This window comes from Canis lupus, chromosome 6, assembly GCF_011100685.1.
Source record: "Canis lupus familiaris isolate Mischka breed German Shepherd chromosome 6, alternate assembly UU_Cfam_GSD_1.0, whole genome shotgun sequence".
Lineage (NCBI taxonomy): Eukaryota > Metazoa > Chordata > Mammalia > Carnivora > Canidae > Canis > Canis lupus.
The window spans coordinates 28753445-28769674 of NC_049227.1; the positions used below are offsets into that span (position 1 = coordinate 28753445).

Here is a 16230-nt window from a genome sequence, read left to right on the forward strand (position 1 = left end):
ATTCCTTCTTCTGCCCTTTCCTGCTTCTTCACGCCTTCTCAGGCCCTCCCGCCCCAGGCAGAGTAGTACTGCATTATGGCAAAGAAATCACATGGCCTTCCCATTTATCACTCCTTCATAAGCAGTATGTGGTTTACCAAACAAAAACAAAAACAAAAAAGCAAGCACAAACAGAGGAATAAAAATGAAACCTACTTCACCACAACCCACACTTACAGCCCTGGAAATAAATGAACTCTACTGGACAGTAAGCATCGTGACAGCAGCTGCTCATTTAAACATCACTTTCAAGTCTGCTGTACTACTGTTTTAATCTAAAGCCTCGAAGTTAGCCACCCTCTCCCACCCTCTGGAATTACGAACTGTGCATGGGTGCTCATTATTAAATGCTGACCATATTGAAGAGTCCTTCTGTGGCATCTGGCCCACTACCAGTCTGAATGGCTGCTTCTTCAGCATCCTCAATATCTTGCCGGGATGCATTCACCTACATTATAACAAAAGGGGAAAAAAAAAGAATAAAAGCTTTGAAAATACAACTATTTTGGGGTACCTGGGTGGCTCAGTCTAGCAGCTGACTCCTGATTCTGGCTGAAGTCATCTCAGGGTCATGAGATCAAACCCACACTGGGCTCTGCAATGGGCATGGAACCTGCTTGAGATTCTCTCCCTCTGCCCACACCCCTACCTGCTTGCTCGCTTGCTCGCTTGCTCGCTTGCTCTCCCTTTAAAAAAAATACAACTATCCTATTCAGGGACTGGAAATTTATCTGATATACTTACTTGAAAGGAGTCCACAGAAGTACCCTTTCTGGCACCATAACTCAATATACAACTATGGTGCAGACTTACAAACTGGTCTGGATCATGAAAGAATTTCTGAGACTACAAATCAAACCCCTTTCACTACATACTTCCATAAAATCATTATGAAATGCAGTATGCTGGTCAAAATCAGCTTCAACAAATTCAGTGTTCATTCTAACTCTCACCATGCACAGCACTCACATACATGTTGTACAAGAAGCATATCATCAATCCACCCAGCAGGAAAATGACAAGATGCAAGTCAAATTTCAAATACTGAATATTCATTTTGGTATATAACCCTTCAGATATCTCAGTTAACACACATTCAAATCATGCCTTTTTGGGGACGCCTGGGTGGCTCAGTGGTTGAGCATCTGCCCTTGGCTGAGGGTGTAATCCTCGAGTCCCGGGATCGAGTCCCACATCGAGCTCCCTGCATGGAGCCTGCTTCTCCCTCTGCCTAGCCTTCTCCTTCTCCCTGTGTCTCATGAATAAATAAAGAAAAAAATTTTTTTTAAAGATTTATTTATTTATTTATTCAGAGAGAGCGAAAGAGAGGCAGAGACACAGGCAGAGAGAGAAGCAGGCTCCATGCAGGGAGCTCGACGTGGGACTCGATCCCGGGTCTCCAGGATCACACCCCAGGCTGCAGGCGGCGCTAAACCGCTGCGCCACCGGGGCTGCCCAAAGAAAATCTTTAAAACAACACAAAAGAAAAAATCATGCCTTTTTTCCTACTTATATGTAACCCTTCTTTCTAAATGCATTCTAAACTGTTCCATATAGGACGCCTGGGTGGCTCAGTGGTTGAGCATCTGCCTACCTGAAGCTACCATTGCTTGCTGAGGATTTTCCATCTGGCTCCCCACCTGCACCCCAATCAATCCAAAACAGAACTCTTCCTCTCTCAGCCTCCTCCTGACTTTTCTCCCTATGGCCGACACCAACTCTATTCCCCAGGAAGTACCTCTCTCTTACCCTCTACTACTCCACTTCCAATCCAGTCAAAAGGACCATTCGCCTTTCTTCCCCCATGTCACTAGAATCTACCACTTTCCTTCATTCCCACTGCAGGCCTCTTTAAAAAGTGTATAAAGAATTCAACATCACTTCCTTAGTTGCCTTCTTGACCTCTTCACAAGACATGTTTTCCAGCACATAACTATGCATGAGTTCCATTCATAGCATTTACATACACAAAAGTATTTTTACATTTATGTGACCATCTAATTAATCAATGTCTTGTTCCCCAACCATGAGACATCAGACTGTCTAGAACTACCAGGACATCCATCAAATTCAAGAAATGTTCAAAGAAATCAATCAAAGGTAGATATGTGGATTCTTCTCCATTACTGCTACTACTGTTTCACATACTATGTATTTTATAAATGGAAATCAATGAGAAAAACAAATTATCAAATACTTACATCCAACTTGAGTAGCTTCTCGATCACAAGCTCCAAAATTTCATGCCTTAAGTTTGGAAAATATACACTAATCCTTAGTAAGTTATGAACATAACATTCCTAAAACAGAGACAAAACATTTTAACAACGGATGAACGTTTCATAATGATGTACAGAAAACATCATACACTCTTTAGTTCAAAATAAAGAGAAAAAAATCGACTATCCAGGAACACAGAAACTATACTATTTCTCCAATACAACATTCAGTATAATTAATCTAATTACCCCAGTAAATTAAATTTGCTGGGGGGTAGGGTTGGTTTTTTTTAAGATTTTATTTTTAAGTAATTTCTACATTGAATATGGAGCTTGAACTCAAAACCCTCATATACAATTCATCCATCTAAAGTGTACCAGTTCAACGGTTTTTATTACATTCAGAGTTGTGCAACCTCACCATAACCAACTTTATAACACTTTCATCACCCTAAAAAGGAATTTTGTATATTTTAGTAACGTACCTCCCCCTAGCCCTAAGTAACCACTGATCTACTTTCTAAGGATTTGCCTATTCTAGACTTGTCATGTAAATGGAATCTTATACTACGTGGCGTTTTAGCATGTTTTCAAGGTTCACTGTTTGTAGCAAGTAAACTATCCCGTTTTATAACCATGTAATATCCATTGTGTGTGTGTGTGTATGTGTGGATACCACATGTTGTTTATTCACTGGCCCATAAACATTTGTTTGTTCCTATATTTTGGCTGTCACGAATAATGCTGCTTCTGAATATTTGTGTAAAGTATTGTGTAGACATACATTTTCTGCTGGATAGACACCTAGCAGTGGAAATGCTAAGTCATATGGCAATTCTATGTTTAATCTTTCTGAAGAAATGTCAAGAAGGCTTTCCGAAGCAGTTCCACCACCTACTATATACATTCTCACCAGTAATACAACGAGGGTTCTGACTTCTCTACTTCTCAACCCTACTTGTTACTATCTGAGCACAGCCATCCAAGTTGGTATGAAGTGGGATCTTATGGTTTTGTCTTGTGTTCCCTCAATGGCTAGTGATGTTGAGCTTTGTCATGTGCTCACTGACCATATATGTATCACTTTTGGAAAAAAACCTTTCAGATCATTTGCCCATTTTTACATTGGGTTATTTGCCTTTTTATTATCAAGATGTTAAAGAGTGCTTCACATATTCTAGATATGCTCCTTCCAATGCATGTCTTACAAGTATCTTCTCCCACTGTTTGGGTTGTCTTTTCATTCTCTCAAAGGTGTCCAATAAAGCTGAGCTGTTTAATTTTAAAGAAGTTGAACTTGTCTGGTTTTCTGTGGCTCCTGTGCTTCAGGCATCCTATCTGGAAATTATTGATTAATCCCAGGTCAAAAAATGCTCACCCATGTGTTCTTCAAAGAGCTTCTTTTCAGCTTACATTTAGGTCTTCCATCCACTTTTGAGTTCATTTTTGTTTGGGGAAGCGGGAACTGCTTCATTCTTTACATGTAGATTTCCATTTGTCCCACAACCATTTATGGAAAGACTGTTCACTGTCCCCAATAGATTATCTTGTACAACTGGCATTTGTATACTGAATCTTATAGTCTATAACCACGGTGAACTCATTTTAGTTCTAATAGTGTTTTTGAGGATTCCTCAGGATTTTTCTAAATGTAAATACAGGCATTTTTACTTCTTCCTTTCCAATCTGGATGCCTTTTCCTCTTCCTGCCTGCCCTTGCTAGAACCTCTAGGACAACACTGAATAAAAACGGCAAAAGTAGACATCCTTGTTCTATTCCTTATCTTAGAGGAAAGCCCTTAGTCATTCACCATTGAGTAGTATGTTACCTGTTGAGTTTTTCATAGGTGCCCTCTATCAGGTTGAAAAAGTTCCCTTATGTTTGTCATGAAAGGGTTTTAGTGTTTGTCAAATGTTTTTCTGCATCTGTTGAAATGATTGTGTGGTTTCTGTCATCTATTGTACTGATGTGTTGTGTTGTATCAACTGATTTTAACAGGTATTAAATGTATCTATGTATTCCTAGAATAAATCTCACTTCGTCATGGCACGCAACTCTTTTCATGTTGCTAAATGCAGTTTTCTAGTGGGTTGTTGATTTTTATATCTATAAGAGAGACAAGATTTATAATATCCCATGTGAAGCAGACTATCACAAGCATTAGCAAAATCTTACTAACTCTGTATTTAACACTTACAAGACCTTATTTAGGAAAAAAATAAGCTATGCTTAAAAAGAAACCACTACTCATTACTGAAAACCACAGATCATCCAAATATTATACAAAAACTTAAGAATTCATCCATACGTTATATTCAAGTAGGGCATGTTTACAATTTACATACACTATTACCTTCTTGTAATTTTTATCTGTATATTCATTAAGCCTATTCAGATATTTCTGAAATGGATTCTGCCCTTGATTTGTATAATGGAAAAAGGCACTGCCATCCTTAGTGAGGCAAAGGCACTCACATCCTTAGTGAGTTTCTAAGAAAGGAATCTGAGTCAAATTCTTTCTCTTGAGTTTAATCTAGAAAACAACTGCAAAGATAGATGTAACATCACCTAAAACTAAACCAAAATTTCCATTATTTTCCCCATGAAAAGATTTCTTACCAATGTTCTCTCTGATTTTCGAACAAACGGAAATTTTTCCACCAGTATTGGCATAAGAAACCATGGTGTCCTATTTAAAAATAAATAAATAAATAAAATCAACTAATCCATGTTAATTGGAGTTTCTTGGAAAGTGACATTTCCATTTTAAGAGCAAATACGGATGTAAGAGACAAATAGTAACTAACTACTTCAAATAACCGGAACTTAAACACATGGCTTCAGAGAAAATCTACAATAACTTGGGGAGACCTAACCCCCTATTAACCTTATTATCAATAGCAAATTAAAGGGCAATTCTTTTTTCTACTTAAGTGACAAAACTTCAGTTTAAAATCTAAATGTTTTCCAATGTCGTGCACATATATTATTTTAAAAAGGAGAAAAAAGTAACAATTTGGTATTTTTTTACGTTAGCAAATAAACTTAGAGAAGGAACTTCAAGTTCACCCCTCCAAAAGAAATCCATGCTTTTCTTAAAAATCTATGCTTTTCTCTATCTTTTTAAAAATTCAAATATGGGGCGCCTGGGTGCTCAGTTGGTTAAGCAACTGATTCTTGATTTCAGCTCAGGTCACAATCTCAGGGTCATGGGATGGAGTCCCACATCAGGCTCCTCACGCAGCCGGCAGGCTGCATGAGATTCTTTCTCTCCCCCTACTCAGGGGGAGTATATAAAATAAATCTTTTTTTTAATATAAATATTTTATTTATTTAATTCATGAGAGACAGAGACATAGGCAGAGGGAGAAGCAGGCTTCCTGTGGAGAGCCTGACAATGGGACTGGATCCCAGGACCCTGATCTGAGTGAAAGGCAGAGGCTCGACCACTGAGCCACTCAAGTGGCCCCCCAAAATAAATCCTTTTTTTTTTTTTTTTTTTTTAAGATTTTACTTATTCATTCAGGAGAGACACACAGAGAGAGAGGTAGAGACACAGACATGGAGAAGCAGGCTCCATGCAGGGAGCCTGATGTGAGACCCAATCTTGGGACTGGGCTCACACCCTGAGCCAAAGGCAGATGCTCAACCTCTAAGCCACCCAGGCGTCCCTAAAATAAATCTTTAAGAAAAAAAATTCAAATGTAATCCACATACAGTATTTGAACTGCAGTTTTTATTTATATGGCATGACACAAGGTTAAATGAAAATTTTTGGATATCATATCTTGTAGAAGGCCAAAGCAAAATTCTAACCACAATACAAAATGTGGAAGAAAATTTGCACACAAGCTTTAAGCAACAATTTAAATAATTTTAATCAAGTTATTAATTCTTAAATTTTTAAATTTTTAAAAAAATTTATTTATTTATTCATGAGAGACACAGAGAGAGAGAGAGAGAGAGGCAGAGACCATACAGGGAGCTAAACCGCTTAGCCACCCAGGCGTCCTAATTTTTAAATAAAAGACAACGGAGAGAACTAAAACGCCATCATGTAGAATGTGGTTGTTCTATCTACAAGTTACAAAAACATGTAGAATATGGGACGTCTGGGTGGCTCAGAGGTTAAGCGTCTGCCTTTGGAACAGGGCATGATCCTGGAGTCCCAGGATCAAGTCCCACATCAGGCTCCCTGCGTGGAGCAGGCTTCTCCCCCTGCCTATGTCTCGTTCTCTTTCTTTTTCTCTCTCTGTCTCTCATGAATAAATAAAATCTTTAAAAAAGGAAAAATAAAAACCAACATGTAGAATACAACTTGAGTTTTGATGCTGTGAACATAATAATTTCCTACTAATTGATTATAATTTTCTTGAGACTTAAAGACCATGATTCAAAATAAGCAACAAAAGGATACTCACGATGGGACATATCTTGCTATTATTTGCAAGGCTCTGTGACATGTGTCAAAATTGGCAGGAAGATCTACAATGAGAAAACTAAGTATGAGCATAAAAATAAAATTGGAAACTGAAGAATTATGTATTTTAAGCTAAAAACACCCACTAAACATAACTGAATCATTTATTAGCAACAAATTAAACTTAACATTTTTCTCCAGAGCCAACTATCAAAGGAGACTAAATGATCAATTACATAAGTAATGTATCAAAGGCAGCTGATTACATGTTAATGCTAAATGTAACAAAAAGATTCCATCAAAGGTTGCCATCTGTCACAGTCTACCTATAAGAATAAACCCTGGCATTGCCCTATATTTTATCATTCAATATGCATTCTCTCAGACACAGGAAGCATCCCTTGCACTTTCTTCTATTTCTCTTTATACTTACTATCATCTTCATCATCAGAGTCGGAAACATCTACGTCACCTTCCTTAATTACCACCCGGGCTTTTGAGGGAAAAACAAGATATGTTATTCTTTTTGTCACCAATCTAAACAATCGACTGCTACACAAAAAAGAGATTTTCCATTGTCCAAACATAGTACAATGACTGAATTTGCAGGTTAAAAAAAAAAAAAAAAAAAAAAAACTCAAATAACTTTAAAGATAAAAATCACTGATTTTAACATTTCATGAAAATCTCACTAAAGCGAATTATAACCCTAAAAAAAAAAAAAATCACAGTAACAAATCTAGATGCTTCCACAGAAATTATAAGGAATAGATATGTACCTAAACTGTTGCCAATATGCATCTCAGAATTTTCCTTGTTGGCACAATCCCCTCACTGTTCCTAGAAAGTACGCTTTATTTTAATAAAGAGGTATTCCTTTTTTAAAAGATTTTATTTTTTTACTCATGAGAGACACAGAGAAAGAGACAGATACAGAGACATAGGCAGAGGGAGAAGCAGACTCCATACAGGGAACCCGACGTGGGACTCGACCCCAGGTTTCCAGAATCAGGCTCTGGGCTGAAGGCAGCGCTAAACCGCTGAGCCACCAGCTGCCCAATTAAGAGGTATTTAAAGCAACACCTGGGTGGCTCAGTGGTTGAGCGTCTGTCTTGGGCTGAGGTTGTGATCCCAGGGTCCTGGGATCAAGTCCCACATCAGGCTCCCCACAGGGAGCCTCCTTCTCCCTCTCCCTGTGTCTCTGCCTCTTTCTCTGTGTATCTCATGAATAAATAAAATCTTTTTAAAAAATAAAAATAAAATACAGAGATTTTAAAAATGAAAAAGCAAAAAAAGCAAAGAACCACTTACGAGGTACAAAATAAGAAACAATCATGCTGAGACATGGTCTAAGGAAGACAGTCTGTGCTGATACAAGATTACCAAGAAAAGCCAAATACTCCTCCACCACTGTCTGACTTCTATTCAACCACTGCAATCTCTAGAGGTGGGAGGAAGAGAAACATAAAAGAAACATTTTACTGATACAATATGTTCTGTTTTCAGAGTACTGAAGCACATACCAGTGAAATAAATGGTAAACTTACCAATAAAATACTAATAAGCTGCTCAAAGTCCTTAGTTAAGTACATGATGGAAGAACGGAATTCTAACAGCCAGTTTATCATCTGGTCATCCTTAAGACAAACAAAGAAAAGTGCTTTCAAAATCACAAATCCTCTACATTAACTGAAAAGGTGATACCTATAGTGCACCAAGCACCTACCAGTAATACTTAAATTAGGAGAAAAAACTTACAAACTTACACTGAAGCCAAACTGGAATGAAAATTTCTTAGTTTGTATTAAAACAGAAGGATGTTATAATGTTACATTACAACTAGTAATTCAGACATACAGAAAAAAGAATTAAATGGAATACTTCATTCTGATCACTTCCTTTGCCCTAAGTAAGTGGAAATATCTCAAATGTTGACATGTGACACTTTTTCAAATGCAGGATGGCAGATTCAAATCCCTATAAGACCACAAGGACTAGGGGATCCCTGGGTGGCGCAGCGGTTTAACGCCTGTCTTTGGCCCGGGGCGTGATCCTGGAGTCCTGGGATCGAGTCCCACGTCAGGCTCCCTGCATGGAGCCTGCTTCTCCCTCTGCCTGTGTCTCTGCCTCTCTCTCTCTCTCTCTCTCTGTCTCTCATGAATAAGTAAATAAAAAAACCTTAAAAAAAAAAAAAAAAAGACCACAAGGACTAGAGTTACCTCTATTTCCTCTCTATTCATGCTGATGTTGAAACATGTTGATAACATTCAATCTAAGCTAATTAATTAGGGACATCAATACATACAACTTTTTCTCAAATCAACCTGTAACTAGATCTAAATGTATTAAGATGTGTTATATATACAGGGGTGCCTGGGTGGCTCAGTTAGTTTAGTGTCTGACTCTTAATTCTGGCTCAGGTCATGATCTCAGGGTTGTTGAGATCGAGCCCTACGTCAGACTCTATGCTGAGCGTGGAGCCTGCTAAAGATTCTCCCTCTCTCTGCCCTTTCTCTCTGCTCATGCCATGCTCTCTCCCCCTCTCTCTCAAAAAAAAAAAAAAAGGTTTAATATATAAATCTTGGCTCCAGTACTCCATGAAATATTTTTCAGGCAATAAAATTACTGTTCATAATTAATAACTTTTAGTGACATCGGAAAAACTACTAAAAGAAGTCATGTATAAAATATGCTATCAGGTAAATATATACTGTTTGTAATAACTCACATGTACCACGTATGTAAGAACAAACTAACCCCCCCCCCTCAATTTGGAAAGAAATGGTTAATGCTAATTAAGACTCCGTAGGGGAAAGGCATATATAAATAAAAGCAATACAATGTTGTACCTATAACAAGGGACTATTAACAGTGGTGTGCTTCCAGTGATAGATTATTACAGACAGTATTGTACCTACGTGAGAGACTACTACCAGCCAGCCTTGTACCTGCAGGTATGGACTACTGATAGGGAGTATTATTTAGTGAGAACACAGCAGGTACCAAGTATGATGCTCAATACCACGCATATGCATCTCTTACTAATCCTAACATGTTGACGATGGAGCTGTTATTCCCATTTTACAGCTGAGGAAACTGAGGGTAAGAACCTGAATGGCTCAACCTGCCCATTTGAGAAGCTAATAAAGAACCAGGTTCAAACCTGTCTGAGTCAAAGCCTGTGTTCTTGCAACTCTTCCACAATGCCATGCTCCACACAGAGAAGGAGCCCACTGCCTTTTTCTCAACTTCATTCAACCATGACTGCTTGCCATGTGCTGTGACAAATTTCAATGAGATCAACTCTTTCCTGATAAAACCCCAAGTAAGCAGGCAGTAAAATCAAGTAAATCACAACTCATTTGCACTATGGTGCAATTTCATAATGTCCACAATCAGTAAAGGTAGCTTTACTGGTGTCTCACCAAGGCCTGAAGCAGAGAAAACAAGCTAAGTTATGTGCAAATAAAACGGAATTAACTCTATCCTATCCCTTTTCCACTAAAAAACAGTGCAACAAAATTATAAGGCTACCATGTAAACTGCTCCATTTTTTAAAGTGAACTAGTCGCAAATGCTGATGCTTTAGTACTGAACCATTATTAGCAAATCACTTGCAACACTTTCTGAACTAACACAGACACAACTGCTGCAACTGCCGGGGTATGTCAAGACACCACCAAGAAGTGCTGATAAAAAATACAGTGGGGTGCCTGGCTGGCTCAGTCAGTGGGGCATATGACCCTTGATCTCAGGGTCGTTGAGTCTGAGCCCCACGCTGGGTTGTAGAGATTACTTAAAAAAAAAAACAAAAAAACAAAAAAAACTTAAAAACAACAATAACGGAAAATGGTTCTTTGTACTCACAGAAGAACTGGAGGGCTGGAGGGCCAAGGAAAGTTTTAAACAGGAAGTTACACTTCTGCTGTCTGTAAACAGACTGGGTGTTCTCTGGGGGCTACATCCCTCACTGAGTAACAAGCATGTATTCAGAAAATCAAAAGTAGTTCAGTTATGGCTAGACTATGTGGGAAGCAGGTCAACTGATAAATCAGGGAATCAAAGAGGGGCAGAGATAAATTACCGAAGTCCTTGTAGGACAGATTTGTGATTAGGAAGATCCGCTGGAAGGGTGGAGAATAGAGTGAATGAACACCATGTACTTATAGAGAACCAAGGAATATTCAATTAAAGAGGACACTTCACGGGACGCCTGGGTGGTTCAGTGGTTGAGCGCCTCCCTTTGGCCCAGGGTGTGATCCTGGAGACCCGGATCAAGTTCCACATCTGGCTCCCTGCATGGAGCTGCTTCTCCCTCTGCCTGTGTCTCTGCTTCTGTCTGTGTCTCTCATGAATACATACATAAAATATTTTTAAAAAATAAAAAATAAAAATAAAGAGGCCACTTCGGAGGGGCCTGAGTGGCTCAGTCAGTTAAGTGTCTGCCTTCTGCTTAGGTCATGATCCCGGGGTCCTGGGATCAAGCCCCACATCAGGCTTCCTGCTTAGCAGGAATCTGCTTCTCCCTCTCCTCTGCCCCTCTCCCGCTCTCCCTGCTCATGCTCTCTCTCACAACCACTTTCTAATAAATAAAATCCTTTAAAATATAAAATAAATTTTAAAAAGATACTTCAGCTGGATCTCAAACAGCAGGAGTTTTGTCAGTAAAGTAATAATAATAGTAAACACTAATATAGTAATTACCATGCCAGGCACTGTTCTAAAATTTTAACACACAATAACTCATTTAATCCTTACAACCACCCCATGAGGTAGGTGCTACCACTGGTTTCCATTTTATAGCGGGGGGTAGTGAGGCTTAGAAGTGCAGTATATTTACCCAGTAACAAAGCCAGTAAGGGAGGGAACCCATGTAGCCAGAGCCCATGCTCAAATAGGTAGCAAATAAAGTAGATGCAGAGGACCTCTTGCAGTCACAAAAGGCACATGTAAAAAGATAAAGATCTCTATCATAGTTATCATAGCATCCACTCACAGTGGATTTAAACATGTACAGGAAATGAGAAAATACGCACTGTCAGCAGAAACAACAGATAAAAACTACAAAGCCCCTTGTGTCAGGAACTGTCCTAGCACCTCTCATATGTTAACTCACTGGATCCTCTAAAACCTCTAATTTAAAAGCCCACTCTTGTTTTTCAGGTTTTACAAAGACAAAAACAAAAGCAGAGAGGTTAAACAAGTTGCCCAAGATCACACACTGGGAAACAGAGTAAGGATTTGATCTCAGGCAATCTACCATTACCATGGTAATAGACTATTTTTTCCAAAACTGGGAATTGGGAGAAAAAAGGGAAACAAAATTTACTGAGTCATGACTATGTGACAGGTATATATCTTAAAAGCTACTTCTCTTGAAACATTTTCAAAAATGCTGAAAAGAGTAGTAGTAGTAGCAGCTTGAAACACAAGTCAATTTGTGTTTTTGTTTTAGCAGTGGAAAGACATGAGAGCTGCATGCAACACAGACCAAAGAGGTTCCAAAAGGAAAGATGAAGGAGGGATTCTCCTGAGCACATCTTGGACTTGATGCTTCTTTGCTATGGAGGGCTGCCCTGTACTTTGCTGGACATTTAGCAGCACCCATCATCCACTCACTAGATGCTAGTAGAAGCCCTCCCTCCCCAAGATGTGACAACCAAAAATGTCTTCAGTTCATCACCGCATGTGTCCTGGGGGCAAAAGTGTCCCTGATTGAGAGCCACCGCATTAAAGTGGGGGATCATACTGAGAGCAAGTTCTTGAGAACAGAATAGGGCCAAAATTGCAAACTCAATCTGTGGCAACAACTTTGCTCATGATCAAATGTAAATTAGTTACCTTTATGTCTGGATCTGATAGCTGGTTCTTCAACAACTCAAAGTCATTTGTTTCACCCTAAACAAGAATGGGGGGGAAAAAAGTAGTTTGCTTCAATTTCCTGTTAAAAAACAAATAGCAGGACTTTTTACTATTACAAACGGAACATCATAACTTTCACAGATCAGGGAACCCTGGGTGGCGCAGCGGTTTGGCGCCTGCCTTTGGCCCAGGGCGCGATCCTAGAAACCCGGGATCGAATCCCACGTCGGGCTCCCGGTGCATGGAGCCTGCTTCTCCCTATGCCTATGTCTCTACCTCTCTCTCTCTCTGTGTGTGTGACTATCATAAATAAATAAAAATTTTAAAAAATAAAATAAAATAACTTTCACAGATCAGTGGATTGTAAAATTCTAACTACAAAAATTTAAAAACTCATGTGAGTGGAGCTAGGAGGCTTGGAAAAAAAGAAAATGAATACGAACAGGTTGTTCACATCTAGGTATACGTGCCTATTGACACCTGAATACAACAGCTGATGACAGAAGAGACCATCCTTTCACATATATGGATTTAAAATGCTTATACATACAAAAAGACATTCATATTTTTCTTCCATCACTGAGATTTAGTAGAATCACTTCTAAACTAACACAAAACCTAACCAAAAAACAAAACAAATCCCTACTGATAGAGTTGGTTTATTGTCCCAAAACAATGCTTAGGTAATTCCTTAAGAAATAAAATGCTCGGGATCCCTGGGTGGCGCAGCGGTTTGGCGCCTGCCTTTGGCCCAGGGCGCGGTCCTGGAGACTCGGGATCGAATCCCACGTCGGGCTCCCGGTGCATGGAGCCTGCTTCTCCCTCTGCCTGTGTCTCTGCCTCTCTCTCTCTCTCACTGTGTGCCTATCATAAATAAATAAAAGTTTAAAAAAATTAAAAAAAAAAAAAGAAATAAAATGCTCTTGGGGTGCGTGGGTGGCTCAGACAGTTGAGAGTTCGACTCCTGGTTTCAGCTCAGGTCATCATTTCCAGGTTGTGAGATGGAGTCTGCACTCAGTAGGGAGTCTGTCTCCCTCTCCCTTCGCCCCTCCCCCATGTGCTTGCTCTCTAAAAAATGTCTTTAAAAAGGGAAAGAAAATGCTCTGATCTAATGATTTTTTATCCTAGCATTTGATAGTTTTTTAAAGATATTATGCAAATAAAGCATTTGAAGGTCTACAACTTCAGCAAAGAGGCTATTACTAATTTTCAGCTGATAGCATCATACTGTTGTTATTAAATAACTGACTTCAAGATTGACGTCTAAAATTCATTTTACTATGTCTACTGGTGTTTAGTATAAAGGCTACAATTATATCCTAGCCAACAAAAACCAAATCTTCACATATCAATTATATCTCAATAAAGCATGGTGGGGAAAGGACACCAAACATCACATTATCTCCTCTTACCTTTTTGTACTTCAGCAAGACTTCTGTCACAGTTCCACCAAACCGAACAGTTTTTCTTGGGGGAGAATTGAAGAAATCATTCTCTAACGTGAGCATATCTGAAAGCCTGTAGAACCGAGATTACCACACTATTGAGTGCAGAACAGAGAAGGTTGAAAATTGTAACAGTCAACATTTATTGAGCCAACATCATTCACTGGGACTACCGCTAAAGCCTAACTGGCCTCCCTGCTTCCACTCTAACCTCCCAACATTCTTCATTCAGTGATCTAATGATCTTTCCAAAATTTAAGACAGATCATGCTACTCTACTCTCCTGTCAAGTTCTCCAAAGGTTTCCCACCTCACTTAGAATACAAACCCAAACTCTGTCGCTTATCTTCAACGTCCTACATTAATCTGGCCCTGGCCTACCTCTCTGACCTCATCTCCAACCTAACGTACTGCAGCCAGTTGGTTTCTATTCTTCAAACTTGCCAAGCTGATTCCCATTTCTCTTGCTGTTCCCTCTATCAGAAACACTCATGCTCCAGATCTTCACTCACTGGGTTCTGCTCTTCATTCAAGCTGAAGGTCAAATGTTAGAGGGACTGAGATCTTCAAGTACTCATCCTCTCCCTCTCCCCCCATCATCACCCAGTTTTATTTCTTCAGGTTATCTCTACCTGAAACCACACTGTTCCTTCATTTATTGGCCTGGCCACTGCCTTTCCCTCCTTAGACTCTAAGCTCTGTTAAGAGCAGAAATACTGTCTTTTGATAAACTCCTGTCTTCAGCATCTAAACAAGAAAGAAGGGCAGCCCGGGTGGCTCAGCGGTTTAAGCGCAGCCTTCAGCCCAGAGCCTGATCCTGGAGTCCCGGGATCAAGTCCCACATCGGGCTCCCTGCTTCTCCCTCTGCCTGTGTCTCGGCCTCTCTTGCTCTCTGTCTCTCTCATGAATGAATAAATAAAAATCTTTTTTAAAAATAAATAAATAAACAAGAAAGCATAGGCACTTAAATACTATGAATGACAAAATTGCCAAGTGTCACAAAGTTTTCTTCCTCTACACGGAGGGCGGAAAAACAGCATCCTACTAATAATGACTCTCAAAAGTTAAACCCTGAAATGTTTCATGGGGGTTACGAGCTTTAAGGGTTGAGGACGACAGGGGCGCCTGGGCGGCTCGATCTGTTAAGCATGGGACTCTTGGTTTTGGCTGAGGTCATGATCTCAGAGTCTTAAGATGGGAGCCCCACCTGCAGTCCCTAGCTCAACGCGGAGTCGGCGTGAGATTCTCCCTGCTCCCTCTGCCCCTCCCGCAGCTTGCGTCCCCTCTCTCTCTCTCTCTCTCTCTCTCAAATAAATAAATAAATCTTAAAAAAAAAAAAGTTGAGACATACTTTAAAAAAGTGCACATGTTAACAAATTTCAAACAAAAAATTACGACACCGTGTGCCATGAAGGACAGCACCCCCCCACACCCCCCGCCATAAATCAAAGAGCCCAGGGAACTCCTTCCAAGTCTGGACGAAGACGCCGGAGGGAGGAGTTAAGGAGAGGCTAGTACCCAGGCCCGGGGGGGCGGTGGGGGAGGCCCGTGCGGGGGACAGAGTCGCCCTCCCAGCCCCCTCTCCCATCTTTACGACCCGCTTCGGGGACATGGGCTCACTCCTGAGGACCCGAGATGACCCTCTCTAGCCGTTGCTCCCCCGACTCCATCAGCTCTGCCCCCAGGCCCTTTCACATCCGCCGCCCTAACTCCCGGTCCTGGGATTCTGTCCCAGACGGCGCAGAGCGAAGCGTCCCGGGGTCTCCTCACCCGGTCCTCGACGCGCCCAGAGTCTTGACTGCAGAGCTCGAGGCAGCCCCATCTCCGGGAAACCGCGCGTGGAGCAACGGGGCCGCCATTGGGCCCGACGCGAGCGACGACTGCAGCTCCTGCCGGAAGTCGTGCTCTTTGGGGCCACCCTCTGGACCGGAAGACGCGCGCGCGCGCGGCGGCCTCCAGCCAATCAGGAGCCCCACGTGTGAGCGCAGAGAGCCCGGCGGCCTAGAGCGCCTCCTGAGTCGTCTCCTCCGCGCCCTGCGTCAAGGCCCCTCCTCCCACGTGGAGGACTTTCCCCGCCGCACGCCGGGCCGCGCTTGCAGTGGATGCAGCACTGGGAGAGGAGAGGTCCTTGGAGTCTCCGGACCAGCCCCGGGGGTCCTGAAGGAAGGGCGGGGCCCCCCCGGAGGTGCTAAGCGGTGGCCGGGTTCCTCGAGTAGTAACTTTACGGAGTCAGAGCATCCCTTA

General features: G+C 41.0%; 1 protein-coding gene across 1 annotated transcript in view; it reads right to left on the reverse strand.

Annotated features, from left to right (window-relative positions):
* RRN3 (RRN3 homolog, RNA polymerase I transcription factor) overlaps positions 1-15903 on the reverse strand; it is a 28679-nt gene extending 12776 nt beyond the window's left edge. Inside the window, exons 1-10 of the mRNA XM_038540295.1 lie at positions 15757-15903; positions 13954-14059; positions 12521-12577; positions 8227-8316; positions 7991-8120; positions 7113-7172; positions 6681-6744; positions 4879-4948; positions 2241-2339; positions 395-487 (exon numbers count right to left, since the gene is read on the reverse strand). Coding sequence (XP_038396223.1) covers positions 395-487; positions 2241-2339; positions 4879-4948; positions 6681-6744; positions 7113-7172; positions 7991-8120; positions 8227-8316; positions 12521-12577; positions 13954-14059; positions 15757-15845 — 858 coding nt within the window. The 5' untranslated portion in view covers positions 15846-15903. The remainder of the gene's footprint in view (positions 1-394; positions 488-2240; positions 2340-4878; positions 4949-6680; positions 6745-7112; positions 7173-7990; positions 8121-8226; positions 8317-12520; positions 12578-13953; positions 14060-15756) is intronic.
* Between the last annotated feature and the right edge of the window lie 327 nt (positions 15904-16230).